The following is a 12,301-nucleotide window of genomic DNA, read 5'->3' as shown; positions in this document are numbered from 1 at the left end:
GAAAACACATGTTTTTTAAAGTTAGTTTTGGGAAAAGGCCTTGCTTTTAAAAATGCCAATTAGCAAATGGAAAACTGATTAAACAGAAATGAGACTAACTTATTTGGATGAATAAAGTTGTTTTATGCTGATTATATTGTGGTATTAAGGGAAAACTTTGAACTCATAGTTAATATTTTTAAAAGAACAATTATAATTTTCTATTATAGGAGTCACATGCAGCCCAACTACAGATCCTTATGGAATTCCTCAAGGTTGCAAGAAGAAATAAAAGAGAGGTATACTATTTTGTGCATTTTAAATTATGTCTCATTTACTATTGTTGACTACTTCCATTTTTTCCCCATTTTTTTTGTAGGAGGGCATTTCAGGGTAAAAAATTTATGTAAACATTTAGAGGCATTTGAGTTTTCAGGGTTTTTTTTTAAGATTTTAAAAATTCTTTTACTATTACAGCTTGATATTTTAAAAATGCCGTTTTGGAGATGGATCATTTCGTTTGGATGGATCATTTCGTTTGGATCGTTTCTATAGGATCGATTGTAATGAATAGAAAAAGAAAAAAAAGAAAAAATGTTCTCAAAGTTGTAAAGAATAGCAATAGAAAATAGAATTATCAAATGGCAGCCTAACCTTCACCCTGAAAAGAGAACTTAGGAAAACTTAATGAATTCTTAAGTAGAGAGGGTTACAATTTTTCCTATGATGAAAATACTTTGGGAGAAAAAAAGCAAGTAAACGCATAGCTACCTATTTAGAACTTAGAAAGTGTAAGTCATGTAGGATAAGTAAAAGATAATTTTTTATTAATAATTTTATAACCGTAATGTCCTAATTTAACATTTATAAGATTCCTCAATCATTTCACAATTGTACAAAACATGGGAACACAAACGCAAAATACTGTGTTCTTGGTAGCATGCCAAAGTAATTTTGAAAGCTGCTTTGTTTTTAAATTTCTGTCTCAAATCTTTTATTTTTACTTTCAGTTTTATAATTAGGACTTTTTTTAATTCATAAAAATATAGCCATATGTCATATATTAGGTGCCAGGCCTTCTTTATTATTTTTGGAAATAAAAAAGTGAGAACTTACTTTGATAAAGTGTGCATTGCCAGAACTTTACATGACCTTAATTTGATATCTCCCCGTTTTGACTATTCATGTCTATTTTTAACTTTTCCTGCTTTGTTCACATTGGGTTTTTCTGTGTTATGCTACTGTATAGCTAAATATTCCTTACATGGTTTATGATTATATTTTTCTCATCTAACTTTTGCTCAGATAGCAGTTGTGATTTTAGTATGTCTATTAAAATTATCTTCATTATAAATTTAATATTTGTTCTTGATTTTTAATTGTATTTTTTTGGTGAGGAATTTATCTTAAACTTCAGTTTGCGTAAGAATCACCTGAGGATCTTCTTAGAATCTAAGTTCTGATTAAGAGAGTGTGTGTGTTGGAGCCTGCTAATCTGTATTTCTTGGTCCTGGACCACACTTTGAGTAAGACATCTGAACATTATATAATATGTGGAAACAAGATTTTTAACTCAATTTGTACATGAAATAGTTTTTGCTATAGATAATTCTTTGGAAGAGTGATAATTTTCAGATTTTCCATATGTACCTTTCTCCTCTTTTAAATCAGAATGTGAAATTGTTTTGCAGTAGTTTGTTTGTTTGTTTGTTTGTTTGTTTTTAATAGGGCTGCATATGCGGCAAATGGATGTTTCAAGGCTAGGGGTCAAATTGGAGCTGCAGCTGCTGGCCACAGCCACAGCCACAGCAATGCCAGATCCGAGCCTCGTCTGTTACTATACCACAGCTCACAGCAACGTCGGATCCTTAATCCACTGAGCGAGGCCAGGGATCAAACCCTCGTCCTCATAAAATGCTAACTGGATTCCCATTACTACCGAGCCACAGCAGGAACTCCCTGCAGTAGTTTTCCATGGTTCTTTCTCCCTTAGACTTTGAACTCACTGAGTGAGATTTAGCATGTAGGAAATTACCTGACAATGAATCAATTAAATGAATAGTCCAAACACGAGGATATCTGGAGGTTTAAATGGAATGGCTGATTATTATCTTTGACCTGAATTTTTAAGGTTTTCATTAGCCTCTGAGGTTTTTCATGCTTCTCTGTTGTCTATTAATGCTTGTAACCTATTACAATTTGAAATTGTCTCAGGTAAGAAACACATAGCCTATAACTATAAAATAAACTGCGAGGGTTCTGGAATTTTTATCCTACTAACAAGCTGACAGATTAGCTTTCCAGTTTCATAGATGTTGGCAGAAGACACAAGACTCTTGGATTGGAGATAAAGCTCTTGATTACTCATGGCACATCTGGCAGCATCAGCTTCATGACCTACAAGTCCCTCAGGGGCGGTACAGAGATGGGCCCTGGTAGATGCTGCACATAAAATGGATATATGCTGCAACTAAAGAACTTTGAGCTTAGGGAATATCACTTTTTAAAGGGGTCTGTTAGTAAACCTGTTTATTAATCTTTGCCTTGCAGGGAGATACTGTTTTTATTTGACTGATTAGAAAACAAATCTGTCCTCTGTCCTGGAAGAAGTTACCATTTCTATCTTGTTAGGGTGTTCACTATCGAATATCTTTGAAAAGATAATTTGGACCAAAAGTTATCATAAGATATGCAGAAATGGGAGAGATCAACAGAGAAGTATTTCTCAGCAATAACTTCTTCCTTGTTATGCCAATTTGTCCTCTCTCTGATGTGGTGGCAGGTGGCTTCTGAAAACTCATTCTATGATACTACCTTTGATCACATAGCTCTTAGTATCAGTATTCCTGTATTGTTATTATTAAATGTCTGAGTTAATTGTGCTGTAGAATTTTTCGGCTAAGTTTAGTTGGAATCTTATGTGATCCTTGTGCATGATTGATTTTTTTTCTCTTGGATCGTATTTTCTTTTTTTTTCCTCTTTTAGATTATATCTTCTTTTGGTAGGCAGTTTAGCCAAGAAACATACTGGTTCCAAGTGCTTCTGGATGTTGATGCCTCTTGTGTGCAGTGATTATACTGTTATTTATATATTTTGGTTTTCATGCTTTTAATGTGCCTATAAATGGGTGATTTTGAGTATTTCAGGTTTAACTACACAAGGAACTCTGAGGAGCTAGGTTAACAAAATTTTAAAAATTAAAAAATTTGGAGCTAGGTTAACAGACTTAAAAACTTGCCACTTACTTTGATTAAATTTTATAAATTTCTTCAAAATTTAAATCCAAGACCATAGTGATTTGGAATCATAATAAAATTTAGTCTAGAAAATGTAGTTGATTCATACCTCATGATTTATTGCAGATGGAATGAAATGAGTGGTTTTATTTTCTGCATATATTATAAAGTATATTTGTGTGTTTAATCTTCAAAATAAATACAGTTGTTAGAGATATTATCTCCTGTAGTATAATTTATATTTGAACTTATTCAAGCAAAATGCAGACTGACCAGGAGGCAAACTACATTTTTTTCCCCTTCGGCTACACCTACCATGCATATGGAAGTTCCTGGGCCGGGGGTTGAATTGGAGCTGCAGCTGTGGCCTGGATCCAGGCTGCATCTGTGACCTGTGCTGTAGTTTGTGGCTATACTGGTTGCTTATGCCACAGAGTGAGGCCAGGGATTGAAACTGCATCCTCTCAGAGACAATGTCAGGTCCTTAACCCACTGAGCCACAGCAGGAACTCCACAAACTACTACCTTTAATTATTTTCCTAAGATTGACATTCAAACTTTGAAATTAATAACTGTGTGATTTCATACGTAACTTTTAATTGGGGTTATGGTGAGTCTTCTTTTTTTTTTTTTTTTTTTGTCTTTTAGAGCCACACCTACAGCATATGGAAGTTCCCAGGCTAGGGGTCCACTCAGAGCTGCAGCTGCTTGCCTACACCACAGCCACAGCAATGCCAGATGTGAGTTGCATTGGTGACCTACACCACAGCTCATGGCAATGCCAGATCCTTTAACCCACCAAGCAAGACGAGGGATCAAACCTGCATGCTCACAGATATTAGTTGGGGTTGTTTCTGATGAGCCACAATGGGAACTCCCTGTGGTGAGTCTTGATTTAGACTTATCATAGAAGTTGAATCTGTTTTTCAGATTAACATTTATTTTTTTTTTATTTTTTATTTTTTATTTTTTTGTCTTTTTTGCTATTTCTTGGGCCACCCCTGCGGCATATGGAGGTTCCCAGGCTAGGGGTCGAATCGGAGCCATAGCCACCGGCCTACACCAGAGCCACAGCAACGCGGGATCCGAGCCGCGTCTGCAACCTACACCACAGCTCACGGCAACGCCAGATCGTTAACCCACTGAGCAAGGGCAGGGACCGAACCCGCAACCTCATGGTTCCTAGTCGGATTCGTTAACCACTGCGCCACGACGGGAACTCCTTAACATTTATTTTAATGTCACATGTTGCTAGTATTTTAGGGCTGTTAGAATCCTACTTTAAATTTTTATTTGTGATTTATTTTTCCCTACTGATACTCTTTTGAATATTAAGAGAAAGGAATGTGCAAGGCACTTAGTAGGCATTAGCACTAGTTATCTCTTGCTGTGTAACAAATTACCCTCAAATTTAATGGCTTAAAAACATCAAGCGTTTAATATATTGAGTCAGGAATCTTGAGTGCCTTGCCTCTAGGTGTTGGCCATCTCAGCAATTATCTTAAGGTTCCGCTGGGATAAGAATGCTTCCAAGTTCACTCATTGGCTGTTGGAAAAATAGTCAAATTCTTGCCACATGGCCATCTCCACAGGCCAGCTTACTATATGGCAGCTGACTTCCGTCACAGGGAACAAGTGAGAAAACAGGACAGGGTTTTGAAGACATCAATCACATGCTTTTTATAACTTAAATCTTGAAAGTTACATCTCAGCAGTGTTCTGTTTTTTCCATTAGAAGCAAATCTTTGTGTCCAGCCCACATATAGAGAAGGAATCACCCAGGGTGTGAATTCTAAGAGGTGGGAATCTTTGGAGGCTATCCTAGAGCCTGCCTACCACTGCACATAATAAATATATATTTTTAAATGAACATGTTATTCTTTCTTCATGTCAAATTGAACAGAAGAGCTTTGGGTTCCATATAAAAGGCAATCTTATCTGTGCAAATTTGTACCAGCATTTGAACAATTGCCTTATATTTCATTTGATTTAATTTTAAGATATACTTCTGGACAATTGTGGTACATGTTTAATCTACTGTTTTAGAATAGTTTTGATGAGTTTTGGTTTCCTTTTGCTTTTGTTTGAAATTTTATTTTGTATATTTGAATAAATTTCATTTTATAATTTTTCATGTGAAATAAAGCATAGAAAATTCATAAAACAAATTTACAGTTTAAAGATTTTTTGTTGATTGACCATCCATGTAAACACCATTCTGACTGAATAATAGATTATCCCTAGGACCCCTGAAGCTCTCTGCCTACATGTACCAGATGATAGCCTTCTTCCTTGCCCATTAGGTAGTCAGTATTTCAATATTATGGTAATTACTTCTCTATTTTTCTTTATTGTTTTGATGCCAAAGTATTTATAATTTATAAGTCTCTTTTTGAACTACTGTAAATGCACTCCTGCATTATGTAATATTTTGTTTTTGTCCTTGGCTCAATGTTATATTTCATCCATATTGTTGTATATGACTATAGTTGATTCATTTTTGTTGTTTTATAGTATTCTATTAAATGAATACACCCCATTTTTGTTGTTGATGGACTTAAGAGTTTTGATTTTGGGCTATTTACAAACAATGCTACTATTTTATATATGTATTAGGTATATAATAGCACACATATCTCTATGCTATGTATGTAGAAATGGAATTAATGGGTCATAGAATATATACACCTTCAAATTTAATAGATAATATCAAACAGTGCGTGAGGAGTTGTATTGGTTACTTTTACTACAGGTGTTGTATGGATGTTCCTGTTGCACTGTAGTCTTGCCAATACCTGGTATCAATAGACTTTTTTCAGTTTAGCTAGTCTTGGGGTATGTATTACTGCTTTCTCTTTGTGGTTTTCAAGTGCATTTTCCTCATCACTAATGAGGTTGAGCACCCAATACTGTGAACTGGCCGTTTGAATTTTTCTGTCTGTATGAATTACTTGTTTAAGGCTTATATCTTTTCCATTTAGTTGATTTTTGTAATGGATTATTGTTTATATATTCTAGATAAAAATTCTTTGTCCTGTCTCTCTATCTACCTGTCTCTCTCTCTATCTACCTACCCTATCTATCGCTTATCTACTTATCTATAGATGATATTTTCCCTCTCTAATTGGACTGCTTTTTGCATTTTCTTAATGATGTCATTTGATGAGCAGAAGTTTGTCTATAACAGAGTCAAATTTATTAGTCTTTCCTGTTAAAATTAGTACCTTTTGTGTCAAAAGAACTCTTCTCCACCTACTGTCATAAAGACATTTTGCCATATTATTTACTTGAAGCCTTTATTCTTTTTTTTTCCCCCCCGCATTCACATCTGTAATCTACTTGAGAATTTTTCACTTGGATATCCAGTTGTCCAAGTATCCTAAATTAAAAAGTACATTCTTTCCCCATTGTTTTAAAATACCACTTCGGTCATATATCAAGTGTCCATACATGTGTGGGTCTGTTGATAGGCTCTCGTTTACTCCACTGGTCTGTTTGTCTTTTTGGCAATACCACAATGTATTAAGTGTTAGAATTTTAAAGTAAATTACTGTTCTTTTTTTAGGAAAGTCCTAGCTATTCATGGCTCTTTTCATTTCTCTGTAAATTTTAGAACCAGCTGATACAGTTCATGATATACCTGCTGTGTTTTTTATTGGGATTAGTTTGATTTGATACATCAATTTGGGAGACTGTATCTTTACAATATTGAGGTTGAGTCTTCTTGCCTCTGAACATGGTATTTCTCTCTTTAAGTTTAGCTCCTTAAGAATGTCCTTCAAAATTTTGATGTCTTTCAGGATATTATTCTTACACATCTTTATTTTAGATTTCTTAGGTCTTCAGTCATTTTTATGCTATTGTAAGTGATATCTGTGTCTTTAATTTCAGTTTCTTACTATTTGTTGCTGATATGTAGAAATACAATTGATTTGTACACATACCTCTTTTTTTTTTTTTTTTGTATCCAGCAACCTTGTTAAAATCATTCGTTTTAATCATTTGTGGACTATTTTATGTTTTCTGTGTACACATCATCATCTGTAAATAATAACAGTGTAGTTTCTTTCTTTATGATCCTTATATCTTGTATTTATTTTTCTTGTCTTACTCTGCTGGCTAGGACATCCGGTACAGTGATGAATAGAAGTGGTGATAGCGGGGCATCCTAGTCTTGGTGCTGATCTCAAAGTGAAAGCTTTCGACGTGTCATCATTAGGTATGATGTTTTCTGTAGGTTTTTGGTAGATATTTTTTATCATATCATTCAAGGAGCTAAGTGTCTATTCCTAGTTTCCTAAGATTTTTTAAAATCATGATTGGGGGTTGAGTATTCTTCAAAATTTTTGTGCAACTGAGATGATACAATTTTTTTCATTGTGTTAAACTGGATAATTACATTGGTTTAACATTAAAACATCAATCAACTTTGCACCTAGGGTGACCAGCCATCCTGATTTGCCCACAGGTATTCTAGTTTTATTACTGAATGTTCGGCATTCTAGAAACCCTACCAGGACAGTTGTTCGCCCTACTTGCCTCCGTTACTGCATCTGTATTCATTCATGAGACTGTTCTGTAATTTTTTTCTCACACTAATCTTGTCCAGTTTTGTTTTAAAGATAGTTTTATCAGATGAACTGGGGAAAGTACCTCTTTTTTCTGGAGTAATTTATGTAATCTAGCATGAATGTCTTCGCTGAATGTTTAAGGATTTTGCTGGAGAGGCTGTCTCTACCTGTTGTTTGCAGAAAGTTTTAAACTGCTAATTCAGTTACTGCTTATTCAGATTTTTGTTTTAGCTACCGTTTTTGACTTTTTTTCTAGAAGTTGTCTGTTTCATCTAAATTTTCAAATGTATTGGTATAAGATTGGTCTTAATATTAAATTTTTAATTCCCCCAGTTTTTAGTGATGTCTTTCATTCTTCACTCTGCTTATCAGTGGTGCTGCGCATTTTTCTCATTTTTGATCAGTTCTTGCTAGGGATGTATCCATTTTATGAGTCTTTTCTAGGACCAACTTTCAGCTGTATTCTCTATTTTTGTTTTCCATTTTACCAATTACTCTATAGTTATAGTTTCCTTCGTTCTGCTCTTTTTGGTTTTGTTTCTTTTCTGATTTTTTAACTTGGACATATACATATTATTGGGCAGGCTTTTTTTTTTCTAAGATAGGCATTTGAGGTAATTTTTCTTTTAGCTACATGTAGTAATTTTGGTATGGCATTTTTGTTTCCTGTTCCTTATTTCAAAGTAATTTCTGATTTTCATTTATAGTTTTTCTTAGACTTGTGGGTTGTTTAGAGGTAAACTTATTACTTAGAAATAGTGATTTTCTTGTTTTTTAAATTATGGATTTCTGTTATAATTACAATTATTATCAGAAAATACTTAGTTGTTTTTTGTTTTTTTTGTTTTGTTTTGTTTTTTGTTTTTGTCTTTTTGCCATTTCGTGGGCCGCTCCCGTGGCATATGGAGGTTCCCAGGCTAGGGGTCTAATTGGAGCTGTAGCCACCGGCCTACACCAGAGCCACAGCAACACGGGACCTGAGCCGCGTCTGCAACCCACACCACAGGTCACCACAACACCGGATCGTCAACCCACTGAGCAAGGCCAGGGATCGAAACCGCAACCTCATGGTTCTTAGTCGGATTCGTTAACCACTGTGCCACGACGGAAACTCCAAAAAATACTTAGTTTTTAAAAAATTGATATTTGCCATATCACCTGGTAGTTTATTCATGTTTGAGAAGAATGTGTTTCCTGCAGTTGCATGGTGCGGTGTAAAGTTTGTTAAATATATGATGAGAATTTTTTTCATTCTTACTGAGTCTATTTCTTTGTGAGTTTCTTATACACAGTGGAGGGTTTTTTATCCACTCTGCCCCACTCAGTCTTATAATTTTGTATTTAGACTATCTACATTTAATGTAAATGTATAGTTTACGCCTGCCATTTTATTATTTGCTTTATGTTTTTTTCTCTTTTGGTATTTTGTTCTTTTTTTTTTTTTTCCTTAAGGACTGCTTGCATGTATTTATGTCTTTTTAAAGACTTTGTCTTTTTAGAGCACTTTTAGGTTAACAGAAGGATTGAAAGGAAGGTACAGAGATTTCTTATATAACCCCTGCCCCTCTTAGATGTTCATATTCTTCTCCATTACCAACATTGCTCATCATAGGCTATGTTTGTTAAGAGTTCAGGCACCTACAGCATCATATCATAATCACCTAAAGTTCATGGTTTACAATAGAGTTCACTCTTGGTTTTGCACATTCTGTGGTTCTGGAGAAATATATAATGATATGTTTCCATCCTTATATTAAGGTGTAGAGTATATTCACTGTCCCCAAATTCTTCTTTGCTCTACCTCTTTATCCCTTTCCCTCTCTCCAGCCCTTTGCAACCACTGATTTTTACTGTCTCCATAGTTTTGCCTTTTCCAGAATGTCACAGAGTTGAAATCATACAGTATGTAACCTTTTAGATTTGCTGTTCTTTGTAATATGCATTCAAGGTTTCTGCATGTCTTTTCATGGCTTGAAAGCTCACTTCTTCTTAGCACTGAATAATATTCCATTGTGTGCATATACCACTGTTTATCTGTTCTTTTTCTGAAGGACATCTTGGTTGTTTCAGGTGTTGGTAATTATGAATAAAGCTGCCATCAACATGTTTTTTTGGAATCTTAAGTTTTCAATTCCTTTGAGTAAATACCAAAGAGTGTGATTACTGGATCATATGATAAGAGTATGTTTACTTTTTTAAGAAACTGCCAAACTGTCTGCCACAGTGGTTGTACCATTTTTCATTCCTGCCAAAAATAAATGAGAGTGTCTATTGCTACACATTGTTGTCAGCTTTTGGTGTTGTCAGTGTTCTGGATGTTGGATGCTCTAATAGGTGAACAGTGCTTTCTTATTTTTATATATGGATGTTAATTTTGTATTCTTTTTTTAACCAGCTTTTTTTTCTGAGAGTATGGTCGGTATTCTTTTCTTCAGTTTTGAATATATCAGATAATTGAAGAGGACTTGGCAGTTATGATTTATTCTAATTATATTAGCTCTAAAAAATAAAATTCCAATACTGAGTTTAATACTTTAGCATGTTTCCATCAAATCATAGTGAAGGTCAAATAAATGAGGGCCAGTAATACCTACCTGCACCAAAAGTAATATCAATAAAAGGGGGCTCTATTTTTGAAATCTTTTACATTTTAATCTTAAGGGATTCTGAGATTTTTTTCTTCAGTTTTTAAATTTAAATGTTTAAATTTTCTTTGCATTTTGATACAGTGTGCTGTGTTAAGAGAGTACTTACTACTGGATTAGGATTGTGCTCTCAAGTAGCATTTCTTTACCTTATATATTATTATTACTCTCGGTAGTGTTAAGGCAGATTTGATCCAGAGTTTTTCCTGTTAGCATTTTCAATTTGTGATTGATTTTCATTCAGAAAGATAATGGCAGTTCAGCTTTATGTACTTTTTTCATGTATGTTCAGAATATTCCTGGATTCTGATTTAAGCTTTATTCTGGATACTGCCTCTCTGGTTGATGAAACAAACACATTTGCAGAGTGCATTTAGCCTGGTTCTTCTTTCTGCTTTTTGAAATGGTTATTATCCTTTATCTTTCTTTTATTTCCTCGTCCCTATAAAATCTTATATTGATGCCAGAAAGGAAAACACTTGTTTCCATTATTCATCACTACTCTCCATGCTGCTGTCCACCAAACGTGTATGTGATTTTCCATACCAAGCAATTCTCCAATTCTCTGTGGATGCCAGCTCAATGTCCTACAGTTCAGTTCAATTCAGTTCTATCTAACACTGTCTACCTGGAGTTAGCCCCAATTCTTGCTGGTTAAGGGCTCAGTCCCATAAGGCTGAGCTCCTCCTTCAGATAATATTTGCAAGTCCAGGAGGTCACCTGTGCTTCTGACTAAATGGCTGTAAATTAGACGTTCCCATGACCTCCTCCTTGACTTTGATAGCTTGCAGGAGTGGATCGTATAACTTAGGAAAACAGTTTGCTTACTAGATGACCAATTTATTATTAAAGGGTACAACTCAGGTATAACCACGTCAAAGAAGAGCCACAGAGCTTCCATCCTGTCTCCAGATGTGCCGTTCTCCCAGCATCTACATGTTCTCACCAACCCAGACACCCTTTGAACCCCTTTTAAGTTAGGATTTTTTCTGGAGGCTTTATTACATGCGCATGGTTAATTGGTCCCCCCCCCCTTTTTTAAATGGCTATACCCATGGCATATGGAAGTTCTTTGGGCAAGGGATTGAATCTGAGTCATAGTCGTGACCTACACTTCAGTAGGATTCTTAACCCACTGTGCCAGAGTGGGAAGTCCTGATTGGCCATTGTCGATTCAGCTCAGTCTCCAGCCCTTCTCCCTTCCCTGGATGTTGGAAGATAGAGCTGAAAGTTCCAACACACCAGTCTGGTAACCCTGACTACCTGCCCTAATCTAGAGGCTCTGCTGGAGCCCCCAGCTCCAGTCTGGTCATTAGCATACAGAAAACACTTTTAATGAGGATTTTAGGAGTATGATCTGGCGCCAGAATTTAGACCAACTATGTGGTTCTTATTATAATGCCCTAATAATTTAGAGCTTTAAACATTTTCAGAATCTCAACATGTAGTTAATGTAAATGTCTCATTTAATATGTGCTCTCTAAGTGGTTTCCATTCTCCAAACTTTAAGCAAAAATTTCCTGTCTTGACACCTTTTCAGACTTTTTCACTTAAGTAGGTAACATCATTTTGTTTTACACTCAACCTGTATATTTATTTGGGTGGCCATTGTACCTTGGTTGATTTATTTTTAAATTGAATCATACGAAATTGCTGTTTTGGAAGTAAAAATTGTTTGAACATTGGTAGTTTTGTATATTTCACTTCATATATGGCCTTCATATATCATAATATCCAGCAAAAGCTTTGGGGCCCTGGCAGGATGGGACATTATCTTCAGAGAGTAAGGCATTAGCATTTAGTATTTCAGGATTTCAGGTTTTATTGGAATTTTTTTTTCTCTCATTCTTCAATTGCAGAAGTGAAATG

The 12,301-nt window shown here is 35.1% G+C and overlaps 1 protein-coding gene across 6 annotated transcripts in view; it reads left to right on the top strand.

Moving 5' to 3' along the window:
* The window catches only part of RFWD2 (ring finger and WD repeat domain 2), a 200,765-nt gene that overhangs the window by 55,592 nt on the left and 132,872 nt on the right, over positions 1–12,301 (top strand). For 5 of the 6 annotated variants that reach the window (XM_021063674.1, XM_021063675.1, XM_021063680.1 and 2 more), the window contains one exon: positions 210–278. The exons of the other annotated variant lie outside the window; for it this stretch is intronic. In XM_021063674.1, the coding sequence (XP_020919333.1) occupies positions 210–278 (69 nt within the window). The remainder of the gene's footprint in view (positions 1–209; positions 279–12,301) is intronic. 6 annotated transcript variants of the gene reach the window in all.

The sequence above is a fragment of the Sus scrofa genome, chromosome 9 (assembly GCF_000003025.6).
Source record: "Sus scrofa isolate TJ Tabasco breed Duroc chromosome 9, Sscrofa11.1, whole genome shotgun sequence".
In the NCBI taxonomy this organism is placed as follows: domain Eukaryota; kingdom Metazoa; phylum Chordata; class Mammalia; order Artiodactyla; family Suidae; genus Sus; species Sus scrofa.
This window is presented reverse-complemented; position numbering and strand designations above follow the sequence as displayed.